We start from the raw sequence: 23,686 nt of genomic DNA, 5'->3' as shown, positions 1-23,686 counted from the left end.
ATAATCCCTCCTTCCACAAAAGAACTTCACATATTTCTTTTTTGGGACGTCCACAAAAAAACTTCCTATCTATTTTTGGATTATACCCCACAACTTATAATTACTTAATTTTTAGTTTTTCACAACTCTCAATATTAATTATAACACATTTTCACCACTCTCAATACACTCAACAACTTTTTCTCCACTCTCAATACACTCAACAATAGTTCTTTTAAAACTCGTGTCACTCCCTCCTAGGAAGTTTTTTCATGGACCGATGGAGTATTATATAGATTTAAAAAAATGAATTTCTTAATTTTGTGAAAGAAATTGTTTGTTTATGGGTTTAATTGTAGTACTTAGTGAACTTTGGGGTGTTAGTTGCTATCAACGTTAGGTTTTAGGGGCTAAGTGTAGTTGGGGTAGTAACGTTAGGGGTGTTTTTGTATATTAACCCTTTTGTAAATATTGATCAATATAAATAAAATTGAAAATATAAAATTTTGTGTCAAAATAAAAACATTTAATTTATTGCGGACAAATTAAAATAAAAAAGACTTTATTTTTTATGGACGGATGAAATCATTGTCATTCTTGCGTTATAGAATTATTTCTAAAATTTTAGGTGTTATTTCTCGTCTTCAAGGCTTTTATTTAAAAGTAAAAATAAGTAAACACCCAAAGGATGAAGAATTAGGCAGACTCCAATCTATAAATAAAAATATTAATCATTATTTCATATACGATGCTGCTCAAAAGTAACAACGTCTAATGAAATTAATAAAAAATAAAAATCAAACGAATTAAAAACATACATATATAGCCCAAAAGCCCAAAAATAACTACATTAAGAGGTTAAATTTTTGGTTAAATTTTAAGTTGGTTGTCTTTTTGGGGTTGATAAATCAAGGTTGTTTGCTTGTGCGTTCAATCACTATTTTATTTACTATTTACTTTTGTCTTATTAATAGAGTTTGATCCGTAACGGCGTACCTCCATTTGGCAAAAAAATAGACTCGTTTAGCATCGACTACATATTTAACACCAGCCATAGGAGATTGTATTATACCTAGGTGTTTATTTTTTATTCCTCTATTTATAATGATATAAATTTATTATTTAAAATAAAGATTATATTTTTTATATTTTATTTATTTCAAATGATAATATATTTATAAAGGTGATATAAAATTATATCACTCTTATATTTTGTTCAAGAAAAAAGATGTTGCCCGAAATTTTATACTATATCCGAATATTTTATTATGTCAAAGCTAACTAGGTATAAAGTGATAAATGAAGTTTATCCATTCTTTATACCTGTCAAAGTAAACACACCCTAATGATTAATATATATGCGTGCTTTTGTTGTCTAATAAATTTAATTTTTACTTGTTACTCATTAAATTAACTTGGTAAATGCATGTTGTATTTGTAAATAGTTTGTTTCACACATTCATCGAGCACTTTACCTAGTACTGAGTATAAAATTTACTAGACTTCGTACATTCAAGAAAGGCAATCCAATTAATCTGTCTTGGTTGGCAGTAAATTTCAGCACGTTTATTTAGCGAATTAGTGTTTTTAATTTTTTGAAGTTCTAATCATCTAATGCATATCGAAGCTGAACTATCATTATCCATTGTAACAAAAAAAATATAGGGGTGAACTAAAATAAAAACACGCTTTAGAATATAAAATAAGAATTAATATTTCCAGTCTTTAGATCATCAAGATGTATGGTTGATTCATCACTTTATTGGATGAATTCACGGTCCCATAAGTAGCAAAAATTTTATTTTTCGCTATTCATACATTTTAGGTAGTTCGTATTTTATACATTAAGAAGTGTTTATACCGTAGCCCTATATAGAGTATCTCATAAATGATAGTATAATTTTAAGACCACACAATTTTTTAATCTTTGATTTATCTTTATTGAAATTACATCACTAATTAGTTTTGTAATATTAAAGTAGCTTTGGTCCACTAATTAATCATTATGTACAACGAGCAACTTTCAGAACAGGTACTTATAGCTAGCTCCACAAACATTAATGTCCCACTACTCTAAATGAATAATTATTGGCTTTTATGATGCTATTTGCTCGTAAAGTTGATTTAAATAGAAATGACAAAGAAGTTTTATTTTAAAGATATATGATCAAGAGCTAGCTAACACTTGCATATTTATAATAATATATACTAATTCATTCAGCCGTGCGCTCCATGCCAAACATATAATATCTCGTTAATCTGAACAACTGAAACTACTATAAAAACCTATCTTGGATGTTTCATTATTTGTTTGTTGAGTTAGGATGATAATCAATAAACAAAATGAAAATTTATATTTAAAAAGAGCAATATATAGAGATGATTTAATTAAGGTTGTGAAAGAGGTGGAGAGGGCACGTGGAAGGGGGGGCCCAGGCGTGGCGGTCAAACGGAGGTTTGACCGATTCCAAATGAAAGGGACTGCTGCCTCGTGCCCAACAGCTACGTATATGATATGATATGAAAGCTTTCTTGGCGTTCCTCTCTCCCTCTGCGTTTGACTTAATTTACACTCATCTCACGTGACCTCATCAACTCTGCTTGTTTTGAGATGGATTGAATCAAGACGTGACTGCACTGCTTGCTAGCTGCTTCAATTCTTGACCAACTTAATTCCTTCTCTCATGGTATTTCTTGTGGGACTTGCTATGACTATATCTATATGCATCGTTGCGAATCATTGCGTCTATATTCTTTAATTATTTTGTATAAATGCATAGTTGTACCCAGGGGCGGATCCAGGATTTATCGATAGGGGAGGCTGAACTTGAAGGTATGCCCGGGGGTTGGGGGCGGTAATCCCCGAGCCAAATTTTTCGAACAGTCCGTACAGTTCATCTTTATGTTCAAGTATAATCTTAATGGACTTAGAATTATAGTTTGATCACTAATTATAATCAATATTTGTTTTGTTTTTATTGATTTAATAACAAATATATTGAAAGCATATAAAAAACTCTCTCTCTACATTAAAAAAAAAATCTATCTTCTACAAGAATAAATTAATTTTTATCATTATTTTGAATTTTTTTTATCTTTCTCTGAAAATTAGACTGGGCTATGAGCTGAGCTACATAGATATTAAACTAAATATATTAATACATATAAAATAAAATTTTGGGGTTGCACTGGGCTGGAGCCCAGTGTAGCCCCAACTAAGATCCGCCCATGGTTGTACCATTATATATGGTGGTATGTGTTACCATAAACAACTTGAAAGATCGACTAATCTGTTGAACATGCGGTGAGACGTATCGCAACAGATAATAATAGGATGCATAATGATACCAGTTTCACGAAAAGTACTAAAGCAAGATCATTGTGCATAGAATGATTACCCAATTCGGTGATAAAAATACCTACGTCTGGAGGTTTCATCCACGAAAAAATGATCCATTAATTAAAGTTAAGATACAAATGAACTTACACAATAAGAATCTATTTTACAAACTTCATCCGTGGTGATCGATTGGAGGTAAGACTGCGACTCATTCCCTATGCGTGAACTCAGTGAATGAATCAAATAAATAAAAACCCACAACTATTTTACAAAGGTATGCGCTCAATAGTGTTTACCTCACAAATACTCATCTGCTAGAACAAAGAAAAGAACTAGTACGGGGAACAACACCACTAGCATCAAGTTTGGAGGCGCACCTAGCATGATCAAAAAAATTCTTGATTACATCATGTGAGGTCAATTTAACATGAATTTCCCCACCTTTCTAAACAAAAGTGGATCTTCTTAAATAGCCTAAACCCCTCAATCTTCTATTGCAGCCCGAGTTAAAATTTTCCTAGCGTGAATGGTAACAACTTCTTAAAGACAAGTATGAATCCATAATATTATCACTCCTTGAAGATAAGCATGGACGAATCTATCCGTGATCTTAGCAGATTAAATCTTCAACAAACAACAGATAAAAAATCGTACATCTTCTTAAAACTATTGACTCATGGGATATTTCCCTCAAACTCTCATAGAGATATTTTTTGGGCAGGTCGCACAATCATTTTTGTGTCCAAATAGACTCAGAATTAGAACTTAGTCAGTTACTATAATAAATAATTGTTCTCTTTTTATTCAACAACAAATACATTGAAAGCACACCGAGAATTATCTCTATGCGTTTTTTTTTTTAAATTGTTTCGTCTTCTACAATTACATAAGTAAATAAAGAAATTTTAAAGACCGCACGACGGAGGACTCGAACCCAGGACCTCAGGTCTTGGGCATATTAACCTCTTACCATGTTTCATCTTCTACAAAAATAAACTAATTTTAATTATTAATAGTTCATAATCTTACTTTAATTAGAGAACTGATTCAAACTCAACATTGAGAATCAGCTAAGAAAGAGAAAGGGGATAAAAATAACACAAATTTAACAAATTAATATAATAAAACACCGTAAAATATTAAGCAATTAGCATGAATTCTATAGTTATTAAAATAATGTATTATGTTCTTTCTTTCATATGGTAATTCTTACATGTATTATGTTCTTACTCTTTTTATGCGTTTGTGATTTGCAGAGCTCGATGTAGGGGTTCCAAGTTCCAACTTGTTCTTTTCTTCATTTGTAATATAACTATATATACACTCAGAAAAGAGAAAGAGAAAGATGCTAGCTTCATCAAATTTACCTACTTTCCTAATTTATGCTGACAGTTTTAGGACTTTTTTGCCATCTCCGATAACTTCATAAATTAAAACGTCGAGGATTTAAAACACGTAGCATTGTAAGTCACCAACTTATTCACTCATCAACTAATTAAGTTACTTTTTTTTAAGGAAAAGCTAAATAGTATTTATTCATTAAGATCTTTTTCAATATCCTCCAATCAAATTAAAAAAGAAGAAATTAATCCAAAAATTGAGACGATCACAATGCACAACAAATTGTGCAAGTCTGTGCACAACTTAATTAACTGATCTAAACATATGATCATGAACTTCCATGCGGAGTAATTTAACGTTGTGTTTATCTTCTATAAATTTCATTATTGATAAAGTCAAATATAATCTAATTTAATTTGTCACGTTAACTGAAGAATTTCCTCCACTGTGCATGACGCTATATGAAGTATGAGAAGAATTAAACATCATTACATGTATAAATAAAATAAACTTAAAGTACTATGTAAAGATAAAGATTGAGCATAAGATAATTATTATCATTTACAATTTTTCACGACAACATGCACTAATCTTATTATAATTTTTACGAGACATCAAGGCGTAGGAAGCAGTTAATACTAATTGAAAAGCCCACTTATCGGTTGTAATTTTTTTTCTTTTTTCTTTTTTTTTTCTATTGATAGGATAAGTGTATTCCATTATCAAATAGAATAATAGGGCCTCAGGTGTATGTCGTTCAATTAATATTATTTTCAGTTTGTTAACCTCACCAAATATATAAAATTATCTCAATTATAAAATCTGGAAGATCAAAGAACAATTAGGCTACGCCACTTTTTTAATTAACTTAATCACATCATAGGGTTCCTAGTGATGATATTATTATATATAATCCCACCTTTAGTTGGATAAAGGTACTCAAACCGTTTGAAGAATAGCGCACATATATAATTAAAGTGTTAAATCAAGTGCTTATTTTAATGAAAACAATCTTTTACTAGATCACTAGAATCGGACTTGGAGTTTTAACTATAATTACATATCCAATTAATTCTATAATTTTGATAAAGTGTGCACATAATGAGCATCCGTTATTAATGATGATTTAAGAAAGCAATTGGAATTTTCTATTGCGCATCTCATCAATTTTAATTCGTTTTTTTTTAATTTTATTTTATTATTATTATGCATCACTTGCATGCACGGTTATATCGGCGACTTTGTTGGTATATATAAATTAATTAAATAATTAAAAATTGTCATAAATGATATAAATCGATTTGATTGGACAATACCGAATAAACCAATAATATTATATATACTATATGCTACAAAAGATAAGAGCCAAGTTAATTGACACTCAATTTTGATTTTCTTCACTTTCTTCGATTTTTGTGGGTGCATATGCATGTAGGGTCAATTAATTAGAAGTACTATTCCTTTTTTAATTTTGGATCTTCCCTTATAACTTGGTATTGATCATTTGTTTAATTATAATTGCTATCATATAGTAATTAATAAAATATACGCAACATCCTAATTAGAACTAACAAACTAACGAACTCGAAATAATAATAAAAAATTAAACAGTAAAAAAGAAAATAGAGTACCAATTTTTAACTATATATAAAACAGTAATACGATTTAAATACTTATCCCCATGTAACACGGACTAAAAGTTTATAACATATCTAAAAAATTGCAAATACTTCAATCAATCATTGCGGAGTACTTAATTTGTGAGTTTATTAGATATTATTAGCTACATATATACGATATCGATGATATAACTAAAGATTTCGTCGTTTCATGTGATAAGTTGAGTTGAACTAGAAAACGTTAAATAGTATTATTGTGGTCGGGGAGAAGGACAGAAATCCTAATCTCAACTCATATATGCATATATATCTTCTATACTTTTCTCTTTTCCTTTTTTAGAAGTCTATATAGGGAGTTATTAGACTATACAGGGAGTTATTAGGGCTGAAAAAATATACCGAAAACACGATATACCGATCATATCGTACCATAAAATATCAAATTTAAGGCATACCGAACTTTTTGGTAAGATACGCGAAGCTAATTTATTGCAGAATGCATGCACATAAATTTACTTCAGGTACTTAGCAAAAATCACGAATTTGCAATATATATCAGTGAAGTTATTTTATTGCACGACACGTAAAAATCAAATTCCGTACTCGACAAAAATACCGAATATCACGTTATATACAATGCGAATTCAAGTTTATTTATTGCATTGTTGCATTCAAGGGCGAACACACAAAATTAGTTTGAAGGGAGCTAAAATCGAATTTTCCCGAGATCCAGGGGTGCCAAAAATTATACTATAAAGTAAAAAACATTGGTTGGCCGGGTGTGCTTCAGCCGACCCTAACGCCCTCTAAATTCACCACTGACTGCACCGCATGAACTCTCTAAATTCACTAGTGACTGTATTGTACGTATAAGTTATTGCAATTTCAGAGTTATTAGAATAAGAAATTAAGTTCTTATGCAAACCCTTCTCACATAATATATTTATTTATTTATTTTCTTGAGCACATACACGATGTAATAATTTGAAAAGAACATACATATTCAAATAACTCTCATATTTGAAAACGTCCATAATATATAGTATTATATAGTTCTCATATGGTTTACTTTAAGCTTAAGATGGCTGCCCCTCTCTCTCTCTCTCTCTCTCTCTAGCTATTCCTTCCTCAACCTTTCCTTTCTCCTCACTCGATTCCCCTTGTTTTTCTATTCGCTCTAGGGTTTGAAACTGTTTGCGCTTTAAATTTCTTTATTAACTCATATAAATATTGAGTCGATTTTTATAGTGTTTTTCTCGGATCGAAATAATAATTTTTTTTCAGGTTTTCCTGTTGTTTCCTTGCTGCGGTAATTGTATTGTATTGTATGTATGGCTGGTTTGGACCTAGGCTCCGCATCCCACTTCGTGTCTCAGCTCCACCGCTCCGACCTCCACCTCCAGCGGCCCCCCGATTCCGACGACAATGAATCCAACCGCAACCAGTTCTCCGGCGAGAACACCGACAACTCCAACCCCGCCCTCGACCTCGCCTCCTCGGGGGACATGGTGGGCCGCCGCCCCCGCGGCCGCCCCCCGGGCTCCAAGAACAAGCCCAAGCCGCCGGTGATCATCACCCGCGAGAGCGCCAACACCCTCCGCGCCCACATCCTCGAGATCGCCGGCGGCTGCGACGTCTTCGACGCCGTCGCCACCTACGCCCGCAAGCGCCAGCGCGGGATTTGCATCCTCAGCGGCACCGGCACCGTCACCAACGTCAGCCTCCGCCAGCCCGCCGCCGCCGGCAGCGTCGTCACGCTCCACGGCCGCTTCGAGATCCTCTCCCTCTCGGGCTCCTTCCTGCCCCCCCCGGCCCCCCCGGGGGCCACCAGCTTGACCATCTATCTCGCCGGCGGCCAGGGCCAGGTCGTCGGGGGGAATGTTGTCGGGGCTTTAATCGCTTCCGGCCCCGTCATCATCATCGCCGCCTCCTTCACCAACGTCGCCTATGAGCGGCTGCCGCTCGACGAGGAGGAGGGGCTCCAGATGCAGCCCCCGTCGTCGCAGCCGCTAGGCGGCGGAGGGGGTCAGTTTTCCGATCCATCTATGGGGCTGCCCTTCTTGAATTTGCCGCTCAATATGCCTAACGGTCAACTCCCGATGGACGGCGGCGGTGCATGGGCCGGAAACTCCGGCGCCGGCCGCCCGCAGTTTTAAAATTTTTATTAAGGTCAGAATATCATCATCATCATCTTCATCTTCACAACTAGAACATTTAATCATCATCATCATAAACTTCTCTTATCTTGTAAATTTAGGTCATAATTATTGTTTCTTGTGGTGTTGCCAATGTACCTCTTGATTTGCCGAGTGATTCGAAGAAAAAAAAAAAGAAAAGGAAGGAAAAAAAGAACTTAATTAGCGTTTGTTTCTTTTTTTTCTTTTTTTTTGTGGAACTTTTGATGAGTTTATTAGAAATAATTTTGAGGTTTAGACAGCTTTGAGACTTTTGTGCGTGAGTCTTTGTTTATTGCAACTTGTGCACATAAAAATTGTTTCTTCACAGAATCTTATGCTACTTCAATTGATTCTTAAATATTTGAGGATAAGGTATGCATAAATAATTAATCTTGCACGAAAGTGTGTGCTTACAATTGATAATTCAGAAGATAAATCCTGTTAATCTAGTGATTTCCTGAAAAAAAATTGTATAAAATTTGAAAAATCAAATCCAATGAATATATGCATTTAAATTAGTATGCTCGTGGCCAGCGCTAAGGACAACTTGCTTCTTATAATAGGCTTTGTGCCACTTATATATTATAAGCATAGATTCCTTTCTCTAACTCCAGCCTTGTTCAGTTATTTCACAAGTCTTAATATATATACTACTACTATATATTAGAAATGAGTTGTCTTAAGTAGTCTGCTTTATATATATATTATAAGATGAAGGAACTTTGTAGAGAGTTTTGTTATGTAATTAACATGAGCTTTACTTTCCAAAAGCTTTGAAATTAATTAAGGAAAAGAAAGGTAAGAGAAGAATACCAGCCATTATTGTTCATATCATGAAATTAATACAGGTATCAGAAGATTTCAGATTGAATTATAAGGAGAAAAATGCAACTTTCATCGTGATCAATTTTAGGGATGCCACATTTAATTTAGTCCAACTTTTTCACATTCCTGGCATTTTTGATCCAATATATATATATGCATTGAATTTAAATTCTCGGGAATTTTTTAAAATATTTGTCGGATTTTATGTGAAATTAAATGGCCAAAAGGTCTATTAAAGAAGAAGGCTTAGTGGAAGAAGAATGGGGCTTTTTCCCCACATCTATTCAGAAATATCATCAACAACAAAAAAGAAACATTAGAATTGATGGTTTCTCAAATTTATTTTGGGCCGTAAAATTAATCCCTAGTTCTAATGTTATATGCCAGAGACTGCATGTGCTATCTTAATTAAACTGTGTGTATATATGGAGAGTAATTTTGCTGTAAATCATGTTCAGCTTAGATTTGCTGCAAAAATTCGTGTTATTTTTATTTTTATATTTTTCATAATAATACATTAGTCGTCTACACACATAGGTATAGCTAGCATTTATTCGACCTTAAAGCTGTATGGAAATTCAGATTAAGCACGAGTTAAATAATTTCATGTAAGGTTTCTGCATACGATTTTTTTATCGCAGATTGCACGATAGAGATAGATTTGTGCAGGTGAAATATGCAGAATCATATGCGTTTGTCTCTGATTTTTGTTAGTGTTATGGGATTAACTGCCTGTAAATATAGTAAGTATATATATTCAAATTTTACAAGTTTTTAACTAGTAGTATTAGTTTTTTGGTCGATTAAGATATGAACTTTCAATATTTTAGAATTTGGCCCTGAAATAAAATTTTGGTAACAGTTTATCTTATGTGAATGTTAGAATTTTATTACGTGGCATTTCAGCCGATAATTAAAACATTATGTTTTTTATGTTATAAGAACATATTGTGTTATATTGGTTGACATGCCATCTAATAGAATTGCAGTGTTCAAGTAGTATTAATTGTTGTCGGAATCTTAATTAATTCGGATCAAATCTCAAAATATTGAAAGTATAGTACATGTATATATTAACTGACCAAAAAAATCATGTTAATTAAAAACTAAAATTTGAGTATACTTCGTCTATTTACGGGAAATCATACTGGAGTATTCAGGGGCGTAGCTAGGGGGGACTGAAGCCCCTCCCAAATTTTGAGTTTTTTTTTTTAAATATATAGATATATGTTTATATTATAAAAGAAATTTGTTTTACAAAAGTTGATTAGCTTGTTATATTCTTCCATTTATAATTAATTTAAGGATAATTGTGTTATTTAAAACTATATAATCTATAAAAATGTTATACATTATTATGACTATTATGCTTGTCTTTTATTATTATTGATTCTAGCTTGTAATTTATTGAAAATATTGTTCGTTATTATTGTTATTATGCTTGTCTATTAATAAAAAATGCCTAAAATGTACAAAATGACAAAAAAAAGTTTTTAATGTATTGAAATTAATTTGTAATATATTGAAATTATGTAGTATATGAAAATATTGTTCTTTATAATTACTATTATGCTCGTCTTTTAATAAAAAATGCTTTAAAAACACAGAATGTCCCAAAAAAATTGTAATGTATTGAAACTAATGTGTTATATATTTAAATTATATAATCTATGAAAATATTGTTCTTTATTATTACTATTATGCTTGTCTTTTAATAAAATAATGCCTTAAATATACGGAATGTCCAAAAAAAAATTCTCGGGAGCTACCACCCCCGAACCCCCGTGTAAGTTCAGCCCCTCTCAAATTAATTCATGGCTCCGCCACTGGGAGTATTTATAGCATTGAACTAGTAAATAACTAAAAAGAAAAGAAAGAACTTGTACACCGGTGGTTGTGAGGTACAGATCAGGTGTTGTAGCTTATTTAGTTAGTTATATAATTCTAAAGTATACCTACGGTTTTACTCAGAATATTATGAAGTAATTTTTTCTTTTCTTTTAGTTATTTGTCAGCTCATTGCTTCCCTTTTCCTATATTTGGAGTTTAGTAGAAACACCCCGACTACAATATTTCTCATTGTTTTCTCTTTTAATTCTATTAAGAAAATAGTCAATGATTTTTGGTCCTTCGATAACCCTTAATACATTTCCCGATACTTTTGACTCCAAGTAACCATGATGAGAAAGAGAAAGAAAAAGAAAAACAAAAGTTTTTTTTTTAGATCCAAAAAAAGAAAAAAAAAAAAAGAATTTTTGGTCATGAAGGAATGAAACATTTTTTATTTTTCCAGAATAAAGGTATCGTTGGGAAAGCACGTTAAACTTGGGGTCGCATTCTTTGGGCCATGTCAAATCATCTAGCTTTTTTTTTTTTATAAGTAAAAAAGAAACTTTTATTGAAACAACAAAAGCATGGTACCAGGAATGCCAATCAAAACAACACAGAGAGATTGAAACCCTTGGAACACCATGAAGTGAAAGGTATTCTCAACTCCAAAACTTTGTAAGCCTCATTCCAACTCCAAAGTCTACCCTTAATCTGTAAAATAAGTCTATCAATATCTCAGACCTTGTCCTGAAAACGGCTTTCATTTCAGCTTTCCCAGAACAACCACACTGTTCCCATCCACAACGCTTTGAGCAATCTCCTGTCTTTCTTCCTTTTTCCAGCAGCAATGAATGAAATGAAGTGTTGTAGGATACTTCTAGGATTTGCCGTTTTGATGTCAAGCCATTGATAAATCTGGTCCCAAACCGCCGCTGCTTTCGGGCAATGAAGGAACAGGTGTTCTGTCGTCTCCTCGCTTGAAACACAGGCGTTGCACCATCTCTCCTCCACGCCGATCTGAATATTTATTCTTCTCAAATTATCGCAGGTTGCCAATCTGTTTCTAAGGCATCTCCATGCAGTCACCTTGGCTTTATGCGGTGTTGGGGCCTTCCAAACCTTAGCCATCTCCAAAGGCTGTACTTGTTGCTCCTCTCTTGTTGCCGCCAAAAGATCATATGCCGACTTGGTTGTGAAAAAACCATCTGGTGTCGCCTTCCATCTCCATCCCTCGGTTAAACCTGTACAGGGAGCAAAATCAGAAACCACCAGCAAAAGTTCCTCCACCTGCCCTTTCTCCCTCTCCCTTAACTCCCGCATCCACTCCACCGCCCACACCCACAACTCTCCCTCCCAAAACCCGCTCTCACCGACCAGCCTTTTCTTGTTCAAACTCAAATTATATAATCTCGGGAACACAAACTTAAGGGGTTTGTTAGCAGCCCACACATCCTCCCAAAAAAAGGTATCCAGACCATCCCCAAGCCTTCGCCTCAGATTATTGATGAACCAACAATCGCCCCTCCCTCCTCCCCTATCCACAATTTTCTGCCACCACCCTTTCTGCCCACCTCTTCCCGCCACCGAACATTCCCCCTCTTCCCCCACACAAGCTCCCCATATAGAGATTTAACCACCCTCGCCCACAGAGCTTCCCCTTCCCCAAAAACCTCCAAAGCCATTTAATTAACAATACATGATTAAACCATTCCACATTCCGAAACCCCAAGCCGCCTGATTTCTTGTTGAAGCACAAAGAGTTCCACTTAAACCAAGTTATACCCCCGGCTGTGTCCCTCCCCCCAAAAAAAAATCTGGAGAACAGCGAGTTAAGTTATATCAAATCATCTAGCTAAAATTACTTTAGTATACATCTGAATTATATTAAATACGATAATATAATTACTCACATAAGAAAGCTATGAACAGATAATTTAGTGATAGAGAAACGAATATATAAATTGTACTAACATATGGTAAATCGTGTTTTGTATAATTGTATAATAAACAAATGGGTCAACGTAGGGATGTCGGGCTAATTCAGCGGATTTCGAGATTTCTCTTGATAATATTATATTTGTAATAAATAAATACATGCATAAATAAATGATATTTCAAATCGACTTACATAATAATTAATATGCAATTACTCTTAGAGATATAAAGATGCAATATTATATTTTTGTTAAATAATTATCATTTTTTAATTTGTACATCTAAATATTTTATGTTAAGTATTGGATTAAAAAATTAAAGAAATAAAATTATAAGTATAACTTTCTAATGTTGAATTTCTAATATATACTAAATCAAAATATATTTCATAGATTTTTTAAAAAAATATCTTATCATACTAATTTTCAGAAGATTTTTGAAAATCAAATAATGAGAAGATTTTTGTATAATCAAGCGAACATATTATATTCGGGTCCTATAGAGTTTCGAGACATTTTCGAGCCAACTTTATCAAGTATCGGATTACTCGATTACGAGTTATCCGGACTATAACTTTATCGAATTAATTTTTTTTAATTCTAATCTTTTCGAATTGACTGGCTAATCAAACTCATTCACAAATTTCGGATTGAATTGACCACCCCAACTCAACACACATGAAAAATTACTAGTTTTTCACTGCTGTCCGCATTCTCTCTAGATAAGACAACAAATAATTTTCATGTTATCCGTACATCTGTTATTAGGGATAATAAAATATTTTTACTGATATAACCTTCATAAATGCTCCTTAAATGCTCAATCTCATGTGTGGAATATTCGAGAAACTAAGGGGGTGTTTGTTTAAGGATTTTGAAAATTTGATAAAATTATGCAACATATGTATAATTAACAATACTATGTTTTTATTCTAAAAAAAACAATAGTGTGTTTTTTTTTTCTAAAAAAAACAAACTATATGGTGTATTTTAGTCGATGGATAGAATTTTTGTGGGAAATGTCAAATTGTTTGTCAAAAAAGTTAATTAGTAGAATATTTATGAGTAGGAACATTGAGGAAGATATTTGGCACTTAAATACATTTAGATTTGACTTCATCAAATACGAAACATGAAGATAAAGTTACAGATCTAAGGTTAAAAGAGAATTAAAATATAAGTGAAAAGCAAAAGGTTTCTATTTTGAATATAGAGATGTAAATTTTAAAAAAGTGATAATCAACGATTCACACATCTCAAATATTATTATTTGGGCTTTGAACTTAGACTTAATGGGCCTTTATCTAGTATCTCAACAATAGGCTATAAATAGCCCCCCTAAAACCAAATGTAGACATGTCATTCCAAAATGGAAAATAAAATTAACAAATGCTATTTTCTTTTTTCTTCATACTCAAATTCTTAATTCTTTATTTAATTTATTTTTTTATTCATTTTTTATAAGTTTGCTGTTGAGCCTAAACCCAACTCGTCAAGGAATATTTACCTTGTTTTTAAAGCGTGGGAGACAATTTCTATCCAGATGCAGCAATACATTCGTCCTAATTAAATTTTAATTATGATAGATAAACTCAATTCATGAATTATAATTGAATTTAATTTAATAGGTGCACCATATATCTGACTGCATATTACTTTTTGTCATATATATTTTTCACCAATATCCTTTAATCTAAAAAATATTTCCAGTATGTTCTAACGCCATGAGTGAATAGTAACAATGATGTGCATAATATTGCCATCATCAGACAGATTGACACTTTAATTTGTTGGGCTTGAAATATATAGCTAATTAAATAATTTCTTGAAAGTGTTTGCCATGTACGCTGAAAATGTATCTTTTAATTTATGTGCTTCGAATCAATCGTTATGCTATTTTTAAATATGCATTTTAATTATTTCATCCATCCTGAAAAAATATAGATATATTTTATTTGTGAATTCTATCTCGTAATATATTAACTTTAATATAAACTTATTTTACCACAACGTGGATTTTCTTTTTCACTCAAAATATAATTAATTATCATTGGAGGGGGAAGAGGTAAGAAAAACAGAAACTTCCTTAAAGCTCTCTGGATTGGAACTGCTTGGTTGCTCTGGAAAAATAGGAACGACAGTAGGTTTGAAAATAAGAACTGGGAGGTGCATAATCTTGTTAGAGATATCAAAGGTAGGCTTTGGAGTTGGAATAAGATTTATCAAATTGTAGAGTCAAATGTTACTTTCTTCAAGTGGTGCTCTAATGAGTACTCACCCCTTGTATGATGTATTTTGGTACTCCTGGTACCATTGAGTTTTTTGAATAAAATTTTATTGATAAAAAAATTTATCATTATTAACATTATATATTTATAAAGTGAGATTCTTTCTCCATTCACAATATACTTTATCACTTTTATTAAAACTGATGTCACTCACTATTAGAATTTTTTTTTTAGGACGGAGAGAGTAGTATTTCTTTTTTCACAAATACTCCTGTGCAAAGGTTGCACCGTGCAACTGTTTCCAAAATAACACTACTTCATTCGGGAAATGACACTTGAACATTTCTGAATGACACTACTTCAACATACAAATGACACTACTTCAACATACAAATGACACTTGAAAATCTTCAAGTGTCATTTGTGTGTTCAAGTAGTGTCATTCAGAAATCAGTTGCACGGTGCAATCGATTGCACGGGAGAATGCCTTATAACTTATAAGGAGAAAGATAAATTCTATTGAATTATTACTTTAAATCATCCAAAACAGTGTCACCCAGCTAAGGGGGAAAATTGTGGGTCCAAACATTATCCTGAGCTTTAAGAGCAAAGAACTTGGCGAGACTACGTGCGACATTATTGGCCGTTCTAAAAATATGGTAAATACCAAAAAAAAAGTGTATTTCTTGTAGCCTTAAAAATGTCGCAAATGTCCTCCGTAGAAGATCTTTCTCCTCTTCTTAGTTGGCCATGTGTTGCGTTGTCAGCAAAGATAATTCTGGTGTAAATCCATATTGTGAGAGGGGCGAGATTTTCACTATACGGAACCCCGATCCGCATTATGTGACTCTCACATAGGTGGTTTTGTTGCACATTTGAATGTATAATAATCTGGTGTAACGTTGTCCCCAAGGGGACACCAAACGGTACGAACTTTTGTCTACGAACAATGAGGTCCAGCGATCAAACCTCACCGCTCCCCCTCCCCCAAAGAAAAAAAAATAATGCTCCCCCTCCCCCAAAGTCAAAAAAAATAATCTAGTGTAACGTTCACAGTATATAGACACTATTTTGATCTAAATATTGTTTCCTTTCATGAAGAAAAATTGGCGATATCACATAACATATGTTAATTCAAAAACAGCAATAAAATATCTAACAAATTGCCTCAAATGTCCTTCTTTTATAATAGTATCCAGGAAATTCCATATAATGTGAAATTGTAAATGCATCAATCATTTCAAATAAAATCTTCATTATTAAAGTGATCCATCAATAAGATAGCGCTGATGCGTAATATAAGTATATAACACCAGCAATATTAAAACGGACCTCTTGCAAACTATATACAAAACTTGATGTTGCGATTCGATATATATTTTTTAATTAATACAGATTAACATTACACAAAGGGATACAGGGGAAACAATTAAAAGCCTAACAAACATAATATATAAGAAGTACAATGAGATAAACTATACTCCATCCGTCTCACAAAAACATGAACAATTGGAAGTGACACGAGTTTTAAGAAATATTAATTGAGAGTTACTGTGAGTAGAAAATGAGTCTCACTTTATAAAATGTTGTGAGGGTAATGAGTTAATTGAGGAAAAATAGTGGTGGATTATGATGATTTTTGTAAATAAGTATGAAAATGAGGGATAAAAAATAAGGGGTTAGCGTACAAAGATGAAAATATTCATATTTTTATGGGACGCTCCAAAATGATAAATTATTTATATTTTTTGTGAGACAGAGGGACTATTTTGTATTCTAAAATGAATCGACAAAATTGATATTAAAGAAATGCATCGTCCTCTATTTCGCATCGGAGATAAAGGTCTCATCAATCCACCTTTATGATACGGTATGTATAAACCTCCGACTTTTATGGAGAGTCTTCTTCATATTCAGTGTATAGTATTTTCAATTAATAAAATGGTGTTAATTTTCCCTCCAAAATAATTAACGATGATATATATGTACATATTAGTAGCATTAATTATAATGATCGGTGTCAATATTATAAGAAGATTTTCAAATATAATTGAGGATATGAATGTATACAATTGCTCTGAAAATGAAAAGTTCCAAAACAAAACCACGTCCAAAACACGCTCAGAAGCATGTGGTGGTCCATTTTTTTCACGTGAGGCGTGAAGCTAATAGAGCGGCTCACGAGCTTGCTCGTTTTGCTGCTGTTTCAAATGATGTAATGATTTGAAAGTTGAGATTTCCCTCTTGACTTCTAAATATTGCTCTTTCGAATTTGAATTAATGATATATATCTCCATTTCTTTCTCAAAAAAAATTGCTCTAAAAATGAACAAGGGCTAAAGACTATGTACATGCACCTTGTCAATATCTTGATAATAAATGCTTATATCCGCATAAAACACATTTGGGGCCTGAATTTATTCCAAAAATCCAGACTATAGAGAAACAATACAACTAAGCATTAATTAAGATAAGAAAAGCGTTTCTCAAAATACTTGGCATCCAACGGTTGCAACAACTAAGACAACGCTAATGCACATTCAAATGCTTTAATCTCATATCATCAGCCATATATATAAATATATGAAGAAAATTGATTGATGAATAATCACAAAAAAAAAAGAAAAAAAAAATGACGAGGAAGAAAGTAACATTGGCGTACATTAGCAACGAGTCGGAGAGGAAAGCTTCATACAAGAAGCGGAAGAAGGGGCTGATGAAGAAGGTGAGCGAGCTGAGCACGCTATGCGGCGTGGACGCGTGCGCCATCGTCTACAGCCAATACGACGCCGTGCCGGAGGTGTGGCCGTCGCCGCTGGGGGCGCAGGCCATCCTCGCCCGCTTCCGCAAGCTCTCCGACATGGACCAGAGCCGCAAGATGGTCAACCAGGAGAGCTTCACGCGCCAGCGGATCAAGAAGGCGGCCGACCAGCTCCGCCGCCTCCAGAAGGAGAACCGGTGCCGCGAGCTCGAGGCGCTCATGTTCCGCTGCATCTCCGGCGCCGCCGCCCTCGACGACTTCAGCCTCCCCGACGCCGCCGAGATGGGCTGGGTCATCAGCCAGACGCTCAGGGACATCAACGCGCGGATGGAGGCCGTGGCGGCGGCGGATCACCGCCGCCGTCAGCCGCCGCCGATCGCGATGCCTCCTCCGCCGCCGCCGCCGCCCGACGAGGTGGCGGAGCCCCACGGATTGGAGGAGTGTTTCCCGTGGAACCTGGTGCAGAGCCCGTCGGCCGGCGGCGGAGGCGGCGGCGGCGGTTTTGACGGCGGCGGCGGGCTTGGGTGGGATGCGGGGATGGTGCTGCCGTATCCCTACATTTTCAATCATTCTAACTCTACTCAAACTGGCCACATTCATTTCAATCATTGACGCTTTTTTCAGGAGTTCTATGTTTTTTGCTTTTTTCTTTTTTTAATTTAGGTTGTGAATTAATTAATCCAACCAGTTGCATTTGCTTGAAATCATGTCATGACTAATTTAGAAGTTATATGTTTATTGTCCAGTAATCTATGTAATTCCTATCCTGGTTGGTTGGTTGATATATGTGATTCATATCTGCAGTTGCGTGGTTTATTTTTGATTAAATCCTCTTTGTCTCTTCTTCTCAATTTTGGGAGGTATATGATCTTGGTAGATATTAATACAAATTTCTTTTATTATCCATTAAGTATATACTTCTTGCGCGACTTGTTTTTTTTTTTAAGGGGAAAGAAACGTATACTATTAACTCATATCCGAAGCAACAATATCAAGAAGCTAATTCGAGAAATCGGCCTTCCAGATAATTACATCAGAAGCAGACAAAGAAAAACGGGCAAGCTCGTGAGCTGCGCGATTAGCTTCACGACGAACGTGAAAGAAATCCAAAACAAAGGACTGACTTCTTGCGCGACTTGTTATTTAAATTTTTTTGTTGACGAAGTTAAGGCGCAATTTCGAGGAGTATAATGGCTTGATTTTTCCTGCGATTTAAATAGCCTAGAAATCACACGAAAAAATTTGGATTCGTAAAATAGCATTTTTTTTATATCAATATATTTTGGCGTTAACTAATCTACAATGTTGGAGGGATAATATTATCCCTTCTTAAAATGAAAGTAATGACGGAAAAATTGTGAACTTCTTTATTGTATAAATTAAATATGGAAAAAGAAATGAGGCATTTAAAGGCATAAATTTTTATTATCCCTCATTTTCTCATGATAAATTTATCCATCAAAATAAACGCACCCTAAAATAAAAATGTAGCTAAGGTAGTGCATAGAAAACTAGTAGTAAAATCTATGCTGTTTGCTTATTAGTATCACAAACCAATGGAAATTAAGCAGCATATGCATGAATTATTCCAAAGAAGAAGGCCCACTAAAAGCATGAAATAATTCACAAAGAAGATATGCAAGGCAAAGAAGATAGTGTCATTGTGAATATATATTTACAAAACCAATTAATAAGCATAGGCATGCAGCAATCTAAAATTTTGTGACAAGTGATTTTTTACATTATTACGACATTATTGCTTGCAATAGGCACAATGATATATAATGTAAGATCAGTATAAAAAACTAAAAGAAGAAAAGAAAACGGCGTTAGCAGTGATATGAAAAAGTGGATTTAAGTAAGATCATCCTCCTCCAGTTCTTTGGCCTTCAGAGCTTCCTTCACTCTCAACAGCAGCGTTGTCTTCCAACCATCCTATCAAATTAAGTCGTCTCGAAAAGTGTTAGCGTCAACCACCCCCGGTATGAAAAAACTAGGACAAATAAGTCCCTCTATCTAACGGTTGTTAACTCCCCGTTACATGGAGGGACTTATTTGCCCTAATTTGTGAACGTTAGGGATCAAGTTGCACAGAACATATGTTAGAGACCTAGTTGTTTTTCGCTGTAAACGTTAGAGGTGTTTTTGCTACTTAACCCTTTTTTATATAATAGAATTCAATGCATTGATTGAATTACAGACAGCTACATAGGTGCATCAACTCAAAATCTGAGTTCAAGAAACATTATAACACCAAATCTCACTTACCAGCTGAGTCAAGCTATCATATTCCTTGACTGCATCAGTAAACTTGGTCAAATCTTCCTCATCAATGGCAGCAGCTAAATCCTATGACCAAGAGATATGAAACATAAAACATAAGAAATTCTTAAGGGGCTTCAAAGCAGTTACATCTCATAACATCAGATGGCCAAAAAATCACGACGATATCAAAAAGTCCTCAACAAACTGAAAATAGAAGTTTAGGAGTTGAGCTATAGCATAACATGAACGAAGAGAAATCACAATACAATAAGACAGAAAATTCCATTGGTCTATGGGATTATATAATCAGTCAGTGTATATGCGGGGGGCGGGGGGGGGGGGGGGGGTTAAGGATAGAAAATAGGGAGATCCATCACATACCGCTAGCAATTTGTACTCACGTGTTCCAGAAAATGTTGGATCTAGATCCTAAAAATGAAGAAAATAAGCATATCTTTAGCACCATTACCAGACAAAGAGTAGAGCTGCAGATTCGAGGAAAAGAAAATCTCAAGCACCTGGTATCGCTCTAATGCCTTGTTAATCGCAACAAAATCAGCCTTGCATAGCTGGCAAATACCAGCATTAAGAAGGTGCCCTTTTACTCCATATTTGAGCAAGTTATTGTTGAGTGACTGTTGTGCTATCTCTTCATAAATCTCTATGGCTTTTTGATATCTGATAGTGTTAAACAGTATTAATTTCAGCATAATATCCAATCTTCATAAAACACAATTATAGTGCCCAACAAACACCAAAAATTTCACACTATTCAAGCATGCTAGCACGCCTTTGGTGCTGTTTTTCATTCACTTGTCTAACCAACAATACTACATTTAAGTGAGATAAATGCAAGTTAGGTTCGCAAAGTAAACTAAAGCCAATAAATTGAGCTGTTCATCCGGTAAACAATGAGGACTACGCTTAGAAGAAGTATGTATATGGATATGAAGGTTTAGAGATGGTGCAATCAATGGAGAGAAGTGTATGGTCTTGGGCTTTTTGTAGCAGAACAATGATAAGTTAACCCTCTAAGCTACATAGATTCAGTGGACAAAGGATGGGAGCTGACAAAAGAAAATGGACGTATAGGTAAAGATTAATGTAGATTGAAAATAGTGCAGAATATAAATGTGACTTTTAAAATTTAACGAGGAAATCGTGTCAACCCAATAACCAGTTTCACAGGGCATCATGAGAAGGCGCAGCTAATGATTTTGGTGTAAACCATCCAACAGCCTATTGTGTCATATTGAGAGAGAACGAAGACTTACTGTTCCAACTGAGCGGCATACTGAGCAACTTTCTGCTTGCACTGGTTTGCTGATGTTGATACTTCTTCACTTTGGAAGAGATCAACAGCTTTCTCAAAATACACGATAGCCTGTTCCAAGTTCTGTTCTTGCTCATACAACTCAGCTATTTCCTGCATATTAAGATATCTCAAATTACCATCTTTCAATTACTTCTAAGAACTGTTATAATACTCAAGAATCAAGATTATGCCTAACGGTGATTAATAACATACCAATGTCCTTATACAGAGAACTACTTTTGTTACTTAAGGCTGAAAAACTCAGCATATGGAACAGAACCCGGTGGCTGATGTGAAATTCAAAAGAAAGAATTGGAAAATCAGATATCTGCAAACATTTAATGTTTTACCTTATAATACCTTGCAGACATATTAAACCTTCCAATATCCAGAAAGATATTTACAGATTCCTCCAGGCATGAAATTGACTCTGCAAACCATGAAACTAACGTCAGAGCAATTCAAACTGGAAAATGAAACAAGACGAGTATTTATGATCCAAATAACTATTTACCATAAGTATCAAGAAATATCAACCACAAAATCATAGTATATGATTAAACATAGAGAATTACACAGCCAAACAAAAAGTAACCACACCTTGTATATTGCACTTTTTGTAGCAATGAGCTGCATCAGCATACGCATTAGCAGCTTCATGCTTGCTATCTAACTGCAAAAAGGGGTATGGAAAAATCATATCACTATTAATAACAATAAAAAATGCGATGGACTTGGAAAATAATATGATATTGTGCTAAGAAATTATCATCTTGATTTCTAGCACACACCACACTCACATACAGAATTACCTTCAGGTGACAGTTAGCCAACTTGACATATACTGCTCCTGCTCGATCCCCTGATAATTTATATTAAAAAAAAAAAAAAAAGCTCATGTCATCACTCAGAATGAATCCTCAACGACATGCAAATGCAATTTCGGCCTCATTGTACGCATAATTGAGATTTTTTTTTGATCAACTATCTATAGGCAACAAAAATGGATTCACACAATAATGCGAGTATGCTAAAAGCAATTACTGCACGGGGGCATATAATCAAGAGTGCATAATTTAGAAATGGAAATCAAATTCAATTACTCGGTAATCTCATATGAAATAAAAAATACGAGCTAATGGCAACGAGTTCACATGCTCAATTGCTCAATCGAATTGAACCCTCACCTCAGAATACAAGACAAATGATGATATGTAAATCCCCCATTGTTTACGATTTTGTTTGCGAAAGGGAAAATGCCAGAAATTACGATCACAACGAACAATGAAAAGATGAACGTAGAATTATAATTTACACTTACATGATTTGGAAAGCTTGAAAGCGTTGGCGGCTTTGTCGAATAAGTCGGCAGCGTCTTCGTATTTGGAGCCGAATAAGCCCCAGCCACCGAGTTTCTTCTCGGCTCGGCTCTCGAAGTCCTCGGCCCTCGCCAAATGATCGCCCATGGACTCTTCTTCTTCTTCTTCACGCGATATTTTCCTGTCGTCGCTTTTTTGCAGGAACGAAACCAGAAATTAATGGAATTTGGGGGCGCAACGATATCAGAAAACACCATTCATTCTTTGCTGAATCCATTCATATGTCGACCAAATTCTGTATTTCACATCAAAAGAAAAAAAAATACTCCTCTATTTTAGTTTATGCTATATTTGGTAATATAATTTGGCATAAATAGTAAGTTCGGTTTTCCTATGCATTTGCATATTCTAAAAATAGAAATGTTAAGTGGTATTAATCTATAACAAATAGTAATAATCACCCGCTCAATAATTAATTAATTAATTAATTATATATATATATATATATATAATGGGACGAAGAACTATTTTCAACAATTCGATCATTAAAATTTACGATAGATGCATCATATTGCTGAAAAAATGCTTCACTTGCATTTGAATCTTGGAGGGAACAAAAATTTGTTCTCTTTTAAGTGTATTAATTTTTTATTTTTTATTTGAATTAACAAATACATTAATTTTAATAGTGAAATGCATTATTCTCACGTTATGGTGTGATTATAATAAGAACCACATTTTTCGTTGAGATTT

The 23,686-nt window shown here is 34.1% G+C and overlaps 4 protein-coding genes across 4 annotated transcripts; 2 read left to right on the top strand and 2 right to left on the bottom strand.

Moving 5' to 3' along the window:
* Positions 1 to 7,312: 7,312 nt before the first annotated feature.
* On the top strand, positions 7,313 to 8,715 carry LOC131022167 (AT-hook motif nuclear-localized protein 23-like). The gene has a single exon (XM_057951592.1). The coding sequence runs from the start codon at positions 7,611 to 7,613 to the stop codon at positions 8,433 to 8,435; it is 825 nt and encodes a 274-aa protein (XP_057807575.1). The 5' UTR covers positions 7,313 to 7,610; the 3' UTR covers positions 8,436 to 8,715.
* Positions 8,716 to 11,876: 3,161 nt separating this feature from the next.
* LOC131021118 (uncharacterized) lies at positions 11,877 to 12,793 on the bottom strand. Its single transcript, XM_057950208.1, has 2 exons — positions 12,626 to 12,793; positions 11,877 to 12,494 (listed from the first exon to the last, which is right to left on the bottom strand). The coding sequence occupies exons 1-2, from the start codon at positions 12,791 to 12,793 to the stop codon at positions 11,877 to 11,879; spliced, it is 786 nt and encodes a 261-aa protein (XP_057806191.1).
* A 4,891-nt stretch (positions 12,794 to 17,684) lies between these two features.
* Positions 17,685 to 18,862, top strand: LOC131022166 (agamous-like MADS-box protein AGL80). The gene has a single exon (XM_057951591.1). The coding sequence runs from the start codon at positions 17,906 to 17,908 to the stop codon at positions 18,644 to 18,646; it is 741 nt and encodes a 246-aa protein (XP_057807574.1). The 5' UTR covers positions 17,685 to 17,905; the 3' UTR covers positions 18,647 to 18,862.
* Positions 18,863 to 19,671: 809 nt separating this feature from the next.
* On the bottom strand, positions 19,672 to 23,338 carry LOC131022165 (alpha-soluble NSF attachment protein-like). Its single transcript, XM_057951589.1, has 9 exons — positions 22,936 to 23,338; positions 22,427 to 22,476; positions 22,215 to 22,287; positions 21,965 to 22,044; positions 21,574 to 21,725; positions 20,818 to 20,977; positions 20,681 to 20,728; positions 20,303 to 20,383; positions 19,672 to 19,969 (listed from the first exon to the last, which is right to left on the bottom strand). The coding sequence occupies exons 1-9, from the start codon at positions 23,078 to 23,080 to the stop codon at positions 19,889 to 19,891; spliced, it is 870 nt and encodes a 289-aa protein (XP_057807572.1). The 5' UTR covers positions 23,081 to 23,338; the 3' UTR covers positions 19,672 to 19,888.
* Between the last annotated feature and the right edge of the window lie 348 nt (positions 23,339 to 23,686).

The sequence above is a fragment of the Salvia miltiorrhiza genome, chromosome 4 (genome assembly GCF_028751815.1).
Source record: "Salvia miltiorrhiza cultivar Shanhuang (shh) chromosome 4, IMPLAD_Smil_shh, whole genome shotgun sequence".
Classification (NCBI taxonomy): domain Eukaryota; kingdom Viridiplantae; phylum Streptophyta; class Magnoliopsida; order Lamiales; family Lamiaceae; genus Salvia; species Salvia miltiorrhiza.
This window is presented reverse-complemented; position numbering and strand designations above follow the sequence as displayed.

What these genes read in the sequence shown, in the direction of transcription:
- LOC131022165 (XM_057951589.1), bottom strand. Translation starts at nt 23,080, where the DNA reads ATGGGCGATCATTTGGCGAGGGCCGAGGACTTCGAGAGCCGAGCCGAG. An exon ending in TGGCTAACTGTCACCTGAAG is followed by an intron (nt 22,288 to 22,426) that starts GTAATTCTGTAT and finishes CCCTTTTTGCAG; the next exon opens with TTAGATAGCAAGCATGAAGC. An exon ending in GTGAGTACAAATTGCTAGCG is followed by an intron (nt 20,384 to 20,680) that starts GTATGTGATGGA and finishes TCTTGGTCATAG; the next exon opens with GATTTAGCTGCTGCCATTGA.
- LOC131022167 (XM_057951592.1), top strand. Translation starts at nt 7,611, where the DNA reads ATGGCTGGTTTGGACCTAGGCTCCGCATCCCACTTCGTGTCTCAGCTC.
- LOC131021118 (XM_057950208.1), bottom strand. Translation starts at nt 12,793, where the DNA reads ATGGCTTTGGAGGTTTTTGGGGAAGGGGAAGCTCTGTGGGCGAGGGTG. An exon ending in GGGAGGAGGGAGGGGCGATT is followed by an intron (nt 12,495 to 12,625) that starts GTTGGTTCATCA and finishes AGTTTGAACAAG; the next exon opens with AAAAGGCTGGTCGGTGAGAG.
- LOC131022166 (XM_057951591.1), top strand. Translation starts at nt 17,906, where the DNA reads ATGACGAGGAAGAAAGTAACATTGGCGTACATTAGCAACGAGTCGGAG.